The sequence below is a fragment of the Lipomyces tetrasporus genome, assembly GCF_029532465.1.
Source record: "Lipomyces tetrasporus strain NRRL Y-64009 chromosome Unknown POJ06scaffold_7, whole genome shotgun sequence".
Lineage (NCBI taxonomy): Eukaryota > Fungi > Ascomycota > Lipomycetes > Lipomycetales > Lipomycetaceae > Lipomyces > Lipomyces tetrasporus.
Genome location: NW_026611602.1, coordinates 88,434 through 100,555, shown reverse-complemented (window position 1 = coordinate 100,555; position 12,122 = coordinate 88,434). Strand labels below are relative to the sequence as shown.

The following is a 12,122-nucleotide window of genomic DNA, read 5'->3' as shown; positions in this document are numbered from 1 at the left end:
AACGAGCGACGTTGCTGATCAGTCCCTAGCCAGTCACTCTCGAGATAGGTCATGCGCCACTGCGCACCTGCCTATGGGCGTGATTATTTTTGGGTGCAGTCGCCGTCATTCTTTGGTGCTCAGTGGTTGGTGGAAAAACTTTAATCCGGTACCGCCGCACTCCGCCACACATTCTCGACAGCGCAAACCTTGCCGGTCACGCGGGTCTCGGGCCGGAATAATTTCCTGACATGTTCGCGGTTGCAAGAACCGAGGGAGCTGTTCGCCGAGGTCATTATTCCGAGCATATCCGTCCTGCCACTTGTGCCTGTTGGCCAACCGATGTGACTACTGAGGGCCAAAGTGTGGCGTGCTGCCGGCCTTCGCTGGGCTAAAATGTCAGGTGAGAACTAGTGAGAGGCTTAGTCCCGGACAAAGCCGCTACCACCGCAGCGAATTTTGTCATTCAGTAATCAGCCTCGGCCTTCTTCACTCTATTAGATCCTTGTCCTGTGATCAATGACAATAATCTGGTGACTAAGAATACTCGCAAAAAAATTCTCTTCATCGGCGAGGTGGGGCACCCAATATTCGGAGCATCGCTCGTGATTATTAAGTTGGTCGCCGTTTGCTCAATACGTCCCCTTTCCGGTTGGATCTGGAATTAGTTTGTGTTTGAGAATTACAATACCATTGTGGGCAGCTTAGAGGACCGGATCCAGAGCTGGTTCAGGGTGGAGTATCAGGGCCATCGATCTCTGACTACAATGGCCTCGGTTAACCCTGTGCGCCGGGTCAGTCCGTCAGGTGACCAATTCCGCTTTGCTGGCGGCCTACACCTCCGAGGGTGGCGATACCGTCCGATCAGTAAAGTTTATCCCCGGCACTGCCATTTTGACTTTGGGTCTGAACATTCCAGAGTCTTAATCGATCCGTCACTTGTACATCACGCCGGATTCTTTCAAATTCCTGCCCTGTATTGCCAGCTATATGGGATTCTCGGGCCAAATATATGTAAACATATTATATTCACTAACTAGGCAATGGTATCGAGTAATCTGTAATCTAGAGTGCCGAATGTGACGGACGTCGCCCACATGAGCGACCGAGAGTGTTCTACAGTCCAGTTAATTATGCAACACGGTGTGCGGGGAATGAATGACGCTTTCGGTTGCTGCGGATGAGCTAGGCTTCCACATGACTTCTCTGCGTGACGGCTTTGTCCGTCAAGAAGGTCAGTAGGTGGTCGCTAAAGCAGCGCTCCACTTGTGCTGGCCCAGCCGCAAGCTTACTGGGTTTGGTTAGCATGCCGCTGCCTATTCTACGACAGCCTTCGAAAGGGCTCGCCAGGCGAGCAGCGCACTCTGGTGGAATGCAATAATTGATCGATGCTCCTGACAAGACACATGGTCTGGTACACAGCTATGCAAGCGAGATTCGAAGTACTGATCAAGGTCCGACGTAAGACCGAAGAGAGGGGAGCGCAGCTTCGACGTTGGTAAAACGGATAAATTCGCGGGGTAAAAGTTTCACTTCTCGGTAAACGTGACATTCATTATGTGAGAAGGCTCCGATCGAACTTTATTCTAGAAGTAGCACAACCACCCGGAGAGCTGCTTTTACTGCATACTTCGTGCTTATGACAAACACAACCATCAGTCAGCACGTGGTTCATGCAATCAATAGAAGCATGTATCGAAGTTGACGCTTACGTCGATTGACAGGCACTGGTAAGTGCTAAACTACTTTGGCTCTCGATAGTGTCTACTAGCATCTGCCAATATGCAATTTCAGGAATCTCCAAACTTGATTGCCTATGTCTATCTAAAGCTATCGCACATCGTCTAGAAACCGTAAGGCCTAAAGTTCGTGCAGGCGGGCCTGCCTGAATGTAAACAATCCGAATGAGTATGTGGGGCGTGATCATGAGTTCGAAAGGAGTTGCACATGCCTTCCAAGACATGGCATAATCACGAAGCACCGACTTCAAGGCGACGATCCATTGCAATGCCGCCAAAATTGTCCTCTAGGTTCAGTGTCTCGAGAGATCGTTCATATAGTCGCAGAATGATTGAGCGCTCTTCAAATTCCCAAAGTACGCAAGACTGAACTCAATCCTTGCGGCAAATCGGCATGATTTAGGTTCCGAATGATAGACATAACGATCGACATCATTGTGAATAGCTTTGAGGAATTTATATGGCTCCTGTATTGGAGACTCACTTCGGGCTCACTATGCGTCCAGTGGAGTATTGTCGACCATCACCTCGGGAGTACTTCGGCGACCCCGCGCGGAGCTACTGCGGCGCTACTGAGGACCTGCCTGACCTGTCTGAACAGGTGGGACTTCCCCACGGGGTAGGGCCGTGCCCTGATTTTCGGTTGGATTTTCGGTTGTGCACAAGCAGCTGTCGCACCATTAACTCTGGCAAAATAGACTATGATCTTCCCCCGAGCTGCAGGGTACCGACTAGTGTTCTTGTCGATTTCTAGTAACTCGCGCCGCTGCGGAGTAGAGCCGTGGGTTAATGACGATAAGCGGGGGGGGTAGCCGGCGAAATTGGCCAAGTAAAGTGCTAGCATATATAGCTGCCACTATCCGCCTTCAACTTGTTTGTTTTCGCCAAATATCCAGTTCGCTATACTTACTCTCGCACAATGCACTTCAAGTCCGAAAACGTCCATGTTGTTGAGGCAGGCCCGGAGCCGGCCGTACTACTGCCTACTGTCACTCAGAACCTCGGCGAGGACTTGTTGGTTGAGGCCAAGGATGCGACCACACTCGAGCATCAGATGACCGCTCGTCAGGCTCTGAAGATCTATCCTAAGGCTGTTGGATGGTCAATACTGCTTTCTCTCGTCATCATCATGGAAGGATACGATACTCTTCTTCTCGGCTCATTCTACGCGTTTCCGGCCTTCGTCAAGAAGTTTGGCGCACTCCAACCTGATGGTTCCTACGAGGTGTCCGCACCCTGGCAGGCCGGATTGTCTAATGGCTCCCAGGTCGGCTCGATCATCGGATTATTTATTGCCGGTATTGCATCTGAGAGATTCGGGTACCGTAAGACATTGATGAGTGCTCTTATCGCTATCTCTGCCTTCATCTTCATCCAGTTTTTCGCGCCTAATATCCAGACCTTGCAGGCTAGCTACATTTTCTGTGGCATCCCGTAAGTCCGTAAATTAGCAAAATTATTATAACTACTAATTTTATACACTCAGGTGGGGAGTGTTTCAAACCATCACCACGTCTTACGCCGCAGAAGTTTGTCCGATTGCTCTTCGCGGCTATCTTACCACCTACGTCAACCTTTGCTGGGTAATTGGCCAGGTCATCGCGTCGGGTGTTCTTCGAGGCATGCTATCTGTCGAGAGCGAATGGGGTTACAGGGCTTGCTACGCGATTCAGTGGTTCTGGCCCATCCCTATCCTCATTGGTGTCTTTTTCGCTCCTGAGTCTCCATGGTGGCTCGTTCGCTGCGACAAAACAGAGGAGGCTGCGAAGGCTGTTGATCGTCTCACCACCAAGGCCGACCCCAACTTCAACACCGAACAAAAAGTCGCAATGATGGTCCACACCAACGAGATGGAGCGGAAGGTGTCCGAGGGCACCTCGTACCTCGACTGTCTTAAGGGCACCGAGTTGAGGAGGACCGAGATCGTGTCTATTGTTTGGCTAATGCAAGCCTTCTGCGGTTCAGCGCTGATGGGATACTCGACATACTTCTATGAGCAGGCTGGTTTGCCCACCACGCAGTCGTTTAACTTTACTCTCATTCAGTATGGTCTGGGAGCATTCGGAACAATGTTTTCGTGGGTTGCTATGACTTACTGCGGCCGTCGCACACTCTATCTTACGGGCATGAGCATAATGTTCGTCCTGCTTCTCATCATCGGCGGACTATCTTTTGCGCCATCTTCCAGTACAGGTGCCAGCTGGGCAATTGGGTCTATGCTTCTTGTCTTCACGCTTATCTACGATTGCACGGTTGGCCCAGTCTGTTACTCTCTTGTTGCCGAGATACCGTCCACCCGATTGCGCTCCAAGTCGATCGTGTTAGCTCGTAACACGTACAACATCGGCTGCATTGTGAATAATATAATTACACCATACATGCTTAACCCCACCGCCTGGAACTGGAAAGCCAAGACCGCATTCTTTTGGGCTGGCGTTAATGGTATGCTGATCGTGTGGACCTTTTTCAGATTACCGGAGCCAAAAGGATTGGCTTATAGTGAACTTGATGTTCTGTTTGAGCGGAAGGTCAGCGCGAGGAAGTTTAGGACAACCGCTGTCGATCCATTTAACGGCTTAACCTCGGAGTTGGAGATAGAGAAGGCAGCCATTACTATGGTTGAGAAAGTCGAATAATCAAATCGATCTTAGCATGGTTTCCAACGAAATCTTGTGAAGTTCTTGTTCGCGTGAGAGCCAGTGTGGTGTTAGCGGTGTTTAACGTGAGCGGTCTAGCGATTTTGTTTGTTGTTTTCCGAATAGTGTGAACAAATATAATACGATCTGTTCTTGCATCTCCGTGGCGTGTGCAAAGCCGAGAATTTCCCCGAGACAGTAATAGACTTTTGAGAGGAACGCCACCGACAACTTTAGCGGGCTCTAAAAGAACTCTATTTGTATGCTTCTCGCTTGAGCTAGCTATATTTGGCTTCGCGTCTATTGTCTTAACTTCAACATAACTCTCGAGTTCTGAGCACCACGGGCTCGCCGCACCCAACCACGCCGACTAACGCTGCACTCTCGACTTCTCCGCATTTTCGAGCATGGAAGATAGATGCAGATCTTTCCCCATCTGCCCATGTTCAGAAATGTCTTCTTCGTCCAATCCACACTATGATCGTGCTTGTGATCAATGCTGGTCACGCAAGGTCAAGGTAAGTGACGTCTTGTGCCCTGAATGCGCATCATGTTTCTGACAAGAATAGTGTGGTCGGTCATTACCGTGTCCGAGATGCAGGAATCTTTCGTTGGACTGCTCGTATATCAGGCCGCGAAAGAAAAAGGGACCATCTGGAAAGTAAGTAATGGGTTCTCTCTTGTTGAATAAGGATAGATCGCTAACACTGGAGCCTTGCAGAAGAATCGGACTCATCCGACTTAGGTCAGCAATTGTGCCAGCAGAGGCTGTCAGCGTGACGAGAACGCCAATAACTGAAAGTATTGATGATGAATCCACGTTGGCGCTGGCACTATCACCGTCCTCGTTATGTTGCGTATCGCCAAGCGATACGGATGCTCCATCGATAACAACTGGAATGACGGCGAATGAAATGCTCCTTCGATCAGATTTACTGCAATCCCTTTTCACAGATTTTTCGGCAGATTCAGGACTGCTACTCATCAACCAAGAGCATGAGCTGACACCGATTGTTCAAAAGTCGTTTAATGTCGATAGTAGCACGATGGATTCTTTAGTTCGCACGTATACATGGCGAATGTCGAAATACTATCCATTAGTAGATACCGCATCGCTATTGGCACGCCTGGGGGCCCGCGAGAATGCAAAAAACCTCGAGTTCGGTGCACTTGTTTTCTCGATTTGCGCGTTCGTACTTCTTCAGCCGGTTTTCAAGCGCGATGTTCTCCAAGATAAGACAACCTTACAGGAACGAAATCACCTCGCGCAGACACTAATGGATGACGCGATCGCAATGCGAAACATGGATCCGGTATTTATGGAGAGGCCTAGCATAGACAGTATTCTGACGTCGTTTTTCCTGTTTGCCTGCTTGGTCAATCGGCAATTACCGCATGCTGCGTGGTTACGGTTACGTGAGGCGGTGACTTTGGCGGAGATTATGGAAATGCAGTCACTTGACAATGTTACTATTACGGTCGACGAGCGGGAGAAGAGGGCAACATTGTATAGGATATTAGCGGTAACGGAACAGTGAGTACTTTTCGGCCTATACTTCTGGAAATTAAACTAACATGCCAGTGCCTATGCTGTTCAACGGCGGTACGCGTTATCACGGAATTTACTGTCACGACTCCAGCGGTCCGCATTTTCTGCACTTTACCCAAGTTGTTTGAGTGCAACATACGGCGTGACGAAGCTCGTCAGCCTGTTTAGCATTATTAGCGTTGACATCTTAGACTGCTGGAACGAGAAGTGTGGAGCGCGTTCTCCAGACGGTTGCTGTACCAAGTTTACTACGGAGCGCGCGCTTGAAATGCATCGATTTATTTCAGAGGTCTACAATGATAAACCCAACAGTGACAGCTTACTCAGCGAGCCTCAGATAGCTGACATTATGATTTCGCAGCAATGGCTGCATAATCGGCTATGGAACGTTTGCCACACCCATGATCTTCTGAACGAGGAAGACACGGCCGAGAGCTGCCGGGAAATGAGTATTACATATGCAATTGATATTGCACGGGATACCATACAGATCAGTAAGAAGTTTACGATGGAAAATTTAGAGGTTCACGGGATCGGAATTATCGGAAAATTGTATGATATTGCGACCAGCGCTATCATGCTGGTATCCTGCTATCCGTCGTTGAGGAAAAGGCGAATTGAGGATTGTAAGGTAGTGCCATCGGACATGGAGGTTTTGAATCAGTTTGTTGCGCTTTTGGCTATGTTTGGAGGTGGACAGCATCCATATTTGGTGCCGCTAATGATGGCTATTGCTGGGATACCACCGTTGGGTTAATTGGAATCTTGTGGGCTTAGGGATTTTTAGTTTAATGATGTTGTAACTACATGAGACACGAAATAGAGGTAGGTTCTCTGCGGGTTTATTTCGGTCTAGCATGATGGGCCACACGTCCGAAGCCAGGATCTGCATAATTCGACGGCCGCAGCCAAGCAGAATAATACCATACCCCGCAAGAATTCAAAGAGAGTGAGGAGAATACACTGCCCTGTTGTGTGGAGATTCAAATTGAAGTGGGGTCATGCCAACGCTAAGCATCACTGCCAATGTTATCAGAGTTTTGCCGAAGTAGTACCGGCCATCTTGAGCCGCACGCTCAGGTCCCACACCCTACGGGCGATAAATCAGTACCTGTCGCGACAGGTAGTCCCGGTGAGTGTCCATTCAAATGAGAACTCTCCATCAAACCGCCGTAATATGGCCCCAGCAATTCTCTAGCTCCTAAGAGTGCCTGGTGGAAGGAGGCAAACGTCTACCAGATCTACCCGGCCTCTTTCAAAGACTCCGGCGATGGGATTGGCGACATCCCAGGAATCATTTCTAAGCTTGACTACATCAACAACCTCGGCGTTGACATTGTTTGGCTCTGTCCATGCTACAAATCGCCACAGGTCGATATGGGATATGACATATCCGACTACAGAGACATCTATGAAAAATACGGGACTCTGAGTGACATAGATGAGCTTATCAGCGGGTTGCATAAGCGTAACCTGAAGTTTGTTATGGATTTGGTCGTTAATCATACGTCTGATCAGGTAAGTCGAAAGTGGTCAACAATGGATTAGGCTGCTGACGAACTAAATACAGCACGAGTGGTTCCAATCTGCGTTAGACTCGCGGGAGAGTCCTTACCGAGATTTCTACATTTGGAAGAAACCTAAGACGGGCCCTAACGGAGAGCGCCTTCCACCTAATAATTGGATTTCGCATTTTGGTGGTATGTCTGTACCTCAGCATTCATGGGCCTTCTAGAAGCTCACTGATAGCCTACAGGCAGCGCATGGGAGTACGACGAAAAGAGCGACGAATACTATCTCCATCTGTTTGCGAAAGAACAACCTGATCTCAACTGGAAAATCCTAAAGTCCGTGCAGAGGTTCACGACATAATCCGCTTCTGGCTCGATCGCGGCGTTGACGGATTCCGGCTTGACGCGATCAACTTTATCAGCAAAGACCTCGACTTTCCTGATGCGCCGGTGACTATTCCCTCCGCTAAATTTCAGGATGCGACTATTCACTATGCCAACGGCCCTCGCTTGCATGAGTATCTACGTAGTATGGGGAAAATTCTGAGGGAATATGACGCGTTTAGTGTTGGCGAGATGGGAGCATTTAATGATCCCAATGAGGTCATCAAGGTCGTCGCTGAGGAACGTGAGGAGCTGAACATGATTTTCCAATTTGAAATTTATGCTACTTGGCCTTAATTTGGCGATATGTGTATTAACATTGCAAGCGTTACAATGGATCACTCGGCGGCTGGCAAGTATTTCCCGCGCAAGTGGAAACTCACTGAGCTTAAGCGTATTGTCAACAAATGGGAAACATACATGTACGAGCTCCACGGTTGGAATGCACTTTATCTCAGGACGATCGGTATCGCGATTTGCGTCGGATGCGCCACAGTTTCGCGTATACGCTGCGACAATGCTGGCTACTTTCCTTGGACTACAGAGTGGATCGGTGTTTGTCTATGAAGGTCAGGAGCTTGGAATGACTAATATGCCGAAGACCTGGGGAATCGACAAGTTAAAGGACTTAGAGTCAATCAATTTCTAGAATGAGTAAGTCACTAGGTGCTTATACTGGACTAAGTCGTTGACATTGATCAGACTGGTGGAAGCTGGAGCATCTGAAGAAGTTCTCCAAGTAGTCATGACCGATCTTCAGAAAACGTGCCGTGACAACTCACGAACACCAATGCAGTGGGACAGCAGCGACTATGCAGGTTTCAGCCCTGTCCAGCCGTGGATGGATGTGATGGAGGACTACAAAGAGTGGAATGCAGCCTCTCAGGTTGACGATCCATCAAGCGTGTATTCCTACTGGCGATCTATTTTTGAATTGCGACACAGATATAAAGATATCTTCGTTTATGGATCTTTCACTTCGGTAGACCCAGCAGACGAGCAGGTCTTTGCATTTGAGCGGCGCTACGAAGACAAGGTTGCCCTTGTCATCACATCATTTAGTGAGTTGGACGCTTTGTGGACCGTTCCGGGCGAATATACCAAACCAGGGAAGGTTGTGTTGTCAAACTACAATGACTTGGAGACGTTGGAATCCGATATCACAGTGCGCCCATTTGAGGCTATCGTATATATTCTAGATTAGACTTCAGCGTGGTAGTTTAAGTAGTATGACATCAGTTGTTTTATAGTAATTACAGAAATACACAACAAACATACACAATAAACATATAGACTCATGCTAGTATCCGCAAGGTCATACTGCGAATGTTATTACCTATCAATCCTGCAACAGGACCATCCCGCACAACTACTGCGATCATAATTCTCAATATCAAGTAATGACAGTTGACTTCCGAGCGACCGACAAAACCATCGAGACGCGAAGCTGCATCTATCAATCCGCAACGGACCATCCCGCACAACGACTTCGATCATAATTATCAAAGTAATGACAGTTGACCCCGAGCGACCGACAAAACCATCGAGACGCTAAGCTGCATCCGCATTCTAGTCGGCCAATAGCCGGCCATGAACTACACTCAAAAAGGTTCAAATAAATATCCTCGATGAAGTTAGCTAATAGTATTGGACAATATCATACCAGGCTTACCGCTGCCGTGGTATTTCCTTTGGTAGTCATATTATTAAACGTCCCGGCTCTTGTGCAACCTAACATTTACGCCAGTCGACTTGGACATCGTTAACATCATCTTCTTCAGTGGGAACCCTGCCGGCTCAGGCTCCTCAGTACTTTCCAGTGTATCAAATTCCTGCAATAATCGTACAATCGTATATCCAGCTTCCGTAAGCGCATACTGCTGTCCCAAGCATATTCTCGGTCCGCCGTTAAATGGAAGATATTCCCAGGTCCAGATATTGCCTTCAGCCCACCGCTCTGGTCTAAACTCCTCGGCGTCATCACCAAAGAAATCTCTACGACGATGCAACGCGTAGACACTGTATACGACTGTATCACCCTTGCGGATCAATACAGGAGACTTTCCATCGGGCCCGCCTCCAACTGGTAGTACGGTATCCCTAAGTGCTGTTCGGTAATTCAGCGGAGCAGAGGGATACAAGCGCAGAACCTCGTTCAAGACGTATCGCAAGTACAATGTACTTTTCAAAGACTCAAAGCTAATCCGCCGTTTCCCGGGTGAGTCCAGCTTGTCACCAAACGTTTCAATAATCTCTGCCCGCAATTTTTCAAACACGCGCGGATGACGAGCCAGTAAATAGACCGTCCAGCTCAGCAGTCCAGCCACGGTATCGCGTCCCGCAAGTAAGATATTTAATGACTGGTCGCGTAACGCTTTTGGACTCTGGGTCTCCTCGACGAGCGAGTACAGGAAGACATATCGACCAGCGGTTATTTCTTGAATCTTTGCGGGGCCATCCCGATAGGCGTCGAGCGCCTTCTGGACGTAATAGTCGACAAACCTATGAGCGACTGCTGTGGCATCGCGGAAGGCTTTCGGATTCAGGAGCCAACAGAATGACTGCATTATTGCGCGGATAGCGAGCACTTCCTGGCAGTAGTTGAACGCGTAGGTGAAGCCTTGTTTGCCAGCATCAGACAGGATTACGGAGATATCATCGTTTTTTTTGTTGCCAGGTTCAGGTGTTAAAAGGAGAGAGTGGACCGATTCACCAAATAGGAACTCTGTTGCAGAGTCTAGCGTCATCCTGTAAAAGAGTTCCTGGATGTCACAGGATTCAGACTGGCTTCGATCAAGACACGAAAGTAGATTGCGCACGTGCGGTTCTAATTTGGCTATATCGGAAACCTGCAAAGTTTAGCCTTCTTCTATAATAGCGATGCTAGGATAACACACCTGCTCTCTGCTGAACTGCGGCCTCAGAATTGCACGCGAATGGGCCCATCCTTCGTTATCCAGTGTGAAAATGCCCTCACCCAGTAATGGCAGAAACGCGTCATATCGTGTCCCTAGTCCATAGTCATTGAACTTTGTAGCGAGAATTGTTTTAATGTTCTCCGGCTCGATGGTCCATGGATTCCGTTGTCCGAGTAAGGTCGTACCATACGTATTCCCGTACGCTTTAAAATCGTCAATTATATATTCCATAATCTTATGCTCTAGAAACGCGCGGCTTAAGCTGAGAAACCGACGGATGCCGAAGAAATCTGTGTTTCTAATTACCAGACGCACCGCGCCGTATTTCTCAGCAAATTCACGCTCGATCCTTTGGTTACGGAGCACCTTGACTAGCGCGTGGGACAGCAGCCCCACGAGAACTAGGCTGAGGATCACCTTCGGCGATGCCCCCATCTTGAGAAGAGATGAAGCTGGAGGCAGGACGAAAGCCGACATTATGGCACTCCTGAGGATCTTGCTAACGCGTATCAAGAATTAGTGAGAACAGAGATGCTGGTGGAGAAAGTCCAGGATTTACGACGGCTTGGTTCGATGGCAGACATATTATTTCCACCCCGCACCTTTACGTTGAAGGTTGGGAGATCCACGCTGGCGGCGTCAACGCTCGGCTCACGTGAAAACAAGTTACAGTGCGTTGGTTAACTGTTGCAGCATAACGCAGCATAACGGATGAATACTGCTTCAAGCATTTCTTTACTTTGTCTTGCATGCGCCGTTGTCGATTGAGCAAGACGCGGGCTCCCACACCTTCTCCAGCTTTGTGTCACAATCAAGGCAAGGACAAGGCAAGGCAACACAACTCAAGATCGTATTATAAATAATACACAAGAAGACAAGATCCTATTTCCTTGCCTGGCAATGACGACAAACCCTCATATATTCTGCCGTGCACTCCAGTTCGTATACTGGGAGTCAAGCACAAAACCAAGACATATAACAATCATTAATTTATCATGACAATGTGAACGAGCCCTGAATCCCGAACTCCTCACAGACAATGTCAACCTGATCCTCGCACCGGCCATCCTGCACTATCAGCGCTGCCGTGACCGGACCACGGGCCGAGGAACGCCGCCGCTCCTTTCTGTCCACTACAGCCAGGTGGTGGTAGTCGCGGAGGTGCCGGCGAAGCGTGCTGGAACTCGCAAGCGAGAGATCGCAAAGCGCGCAAACGCGTTCCCTCGCTGGGCCTCCTCCTCCTCCTCCTCCTCCTCATGCTGCTGCTGCTCTGCCTCTTCGACGGCCGAGGGATCGACTATCGTAACGGCCTTTCTATTTCTTAGTTCGACCATTGTGAGTCTTGAGTTTAACCTGACCCTCGCACGTACAAGCTAATTTCCGAAGACTATGAGAAGGAGTCATTT

General features: G+C 48.8%; 4 protein-coding genes across 4 annotated transcripts; 3 read left to right on the top strand and 1 right to left on the bottom strand.

Annotated features, from left to right (window-relative positions):
* Positions 1 to 2,513: 2,513 nt before the first annotated feature.
* Positions 2,514 to 4,544, top strand: POJ06DRAFT_255740 (general substrate transporter). Its single transcript, XM_056187925.1, has 2 exons — positions 2,514 to 3,152; positions 3,205 to 4,544. The coding sequence occupies exons 1-2, from the start codon at positions 2,638 to 2,640 to the stop codon at positions 4,352 to 4,354; spliced, it is 1,665 nt and encodes a 554-aa protein (XP_056042464.1). The 5' UTR covers positions 2,514 to 2,637; the 3' UTR covers positions 4,355 to 4,544.
* A 262-nt stretch (positions 4,545 to 4,806) lies between these two features.
* POJ06DRAFT_198697 (uncharacterized protein) lies at positions 4,807 to 6,660 on the top strand (the record flags this gene model as incomplete). The annotated part of the gene is made up of 4 exons (XM_056185123.1): positions 4,807 to 4,872; positions 4,924 to 5,015; positions 5,076 to 5,888; positions 5,937 to 6,660. The coding sequence occupies 4 exons, from the start codon at positions 4,807 to 4,809 to the stop codon at positions 6,658 to 6,660; spliced, it is 1,695 nt and encodes a 564-aa protein (XP_056042463.1).
* Positions 6,661 to 6,904: 244 nt separating this feature from the next.
* On the top strand, positions 6,905 to 9,002 carry POJ06DRAFT_282175 (glycoside hydrolase superfamily; the record flags this gene model as incomplete). Its single annotated transcript, XM_056190005.1, has 7 exons — positions 6,905 to 6,951; positions 7,091 to 7,421; positions 7,474 to 7,603; positions 7,752 to 8,026; positions 8,156 to 8,234; positions 8,257 to 8,431; positions 8,501 to 9,002. 7 exons carry the CDS (start codon positions 6,905 to 6,907, stop codon positions 9,000 to 9,002), a joined length of 1,539 nt encoding a protein of 512 aa, XP_056042462.1.
* A 362-nt stretch (positions 9,003 to 9,364) lies between these two features.
* Positions 9,365 to 11,281, bottom strand: POJ06DRAFT_126230 (cytochrome P450). The gene is made up of 3 exons (XM_056184307.1): positions 10,696 to 11,281; positions 9,471 to 10,647; positions 9,365 to 9,422 (listed from the first exon to the last, which is right to left on the bottom strand). The coding sequence occupies exons 1-2, from the start codon at positions 11,191 to 11,193 to the stop codon at positions 9,505 to 9,507; spliced, it is 1,641 nt and encodes a 546-aa protein (XP_056042461.1). The 5' UTR covers positions 11,194 to 11,281; the 3' UTR covers positions 9,365 to 9,422; positions 9,471 to 9,504.
* Between the last annotated feature and the right edge of the window lie 841 nt (positions 11,282 to 12,122).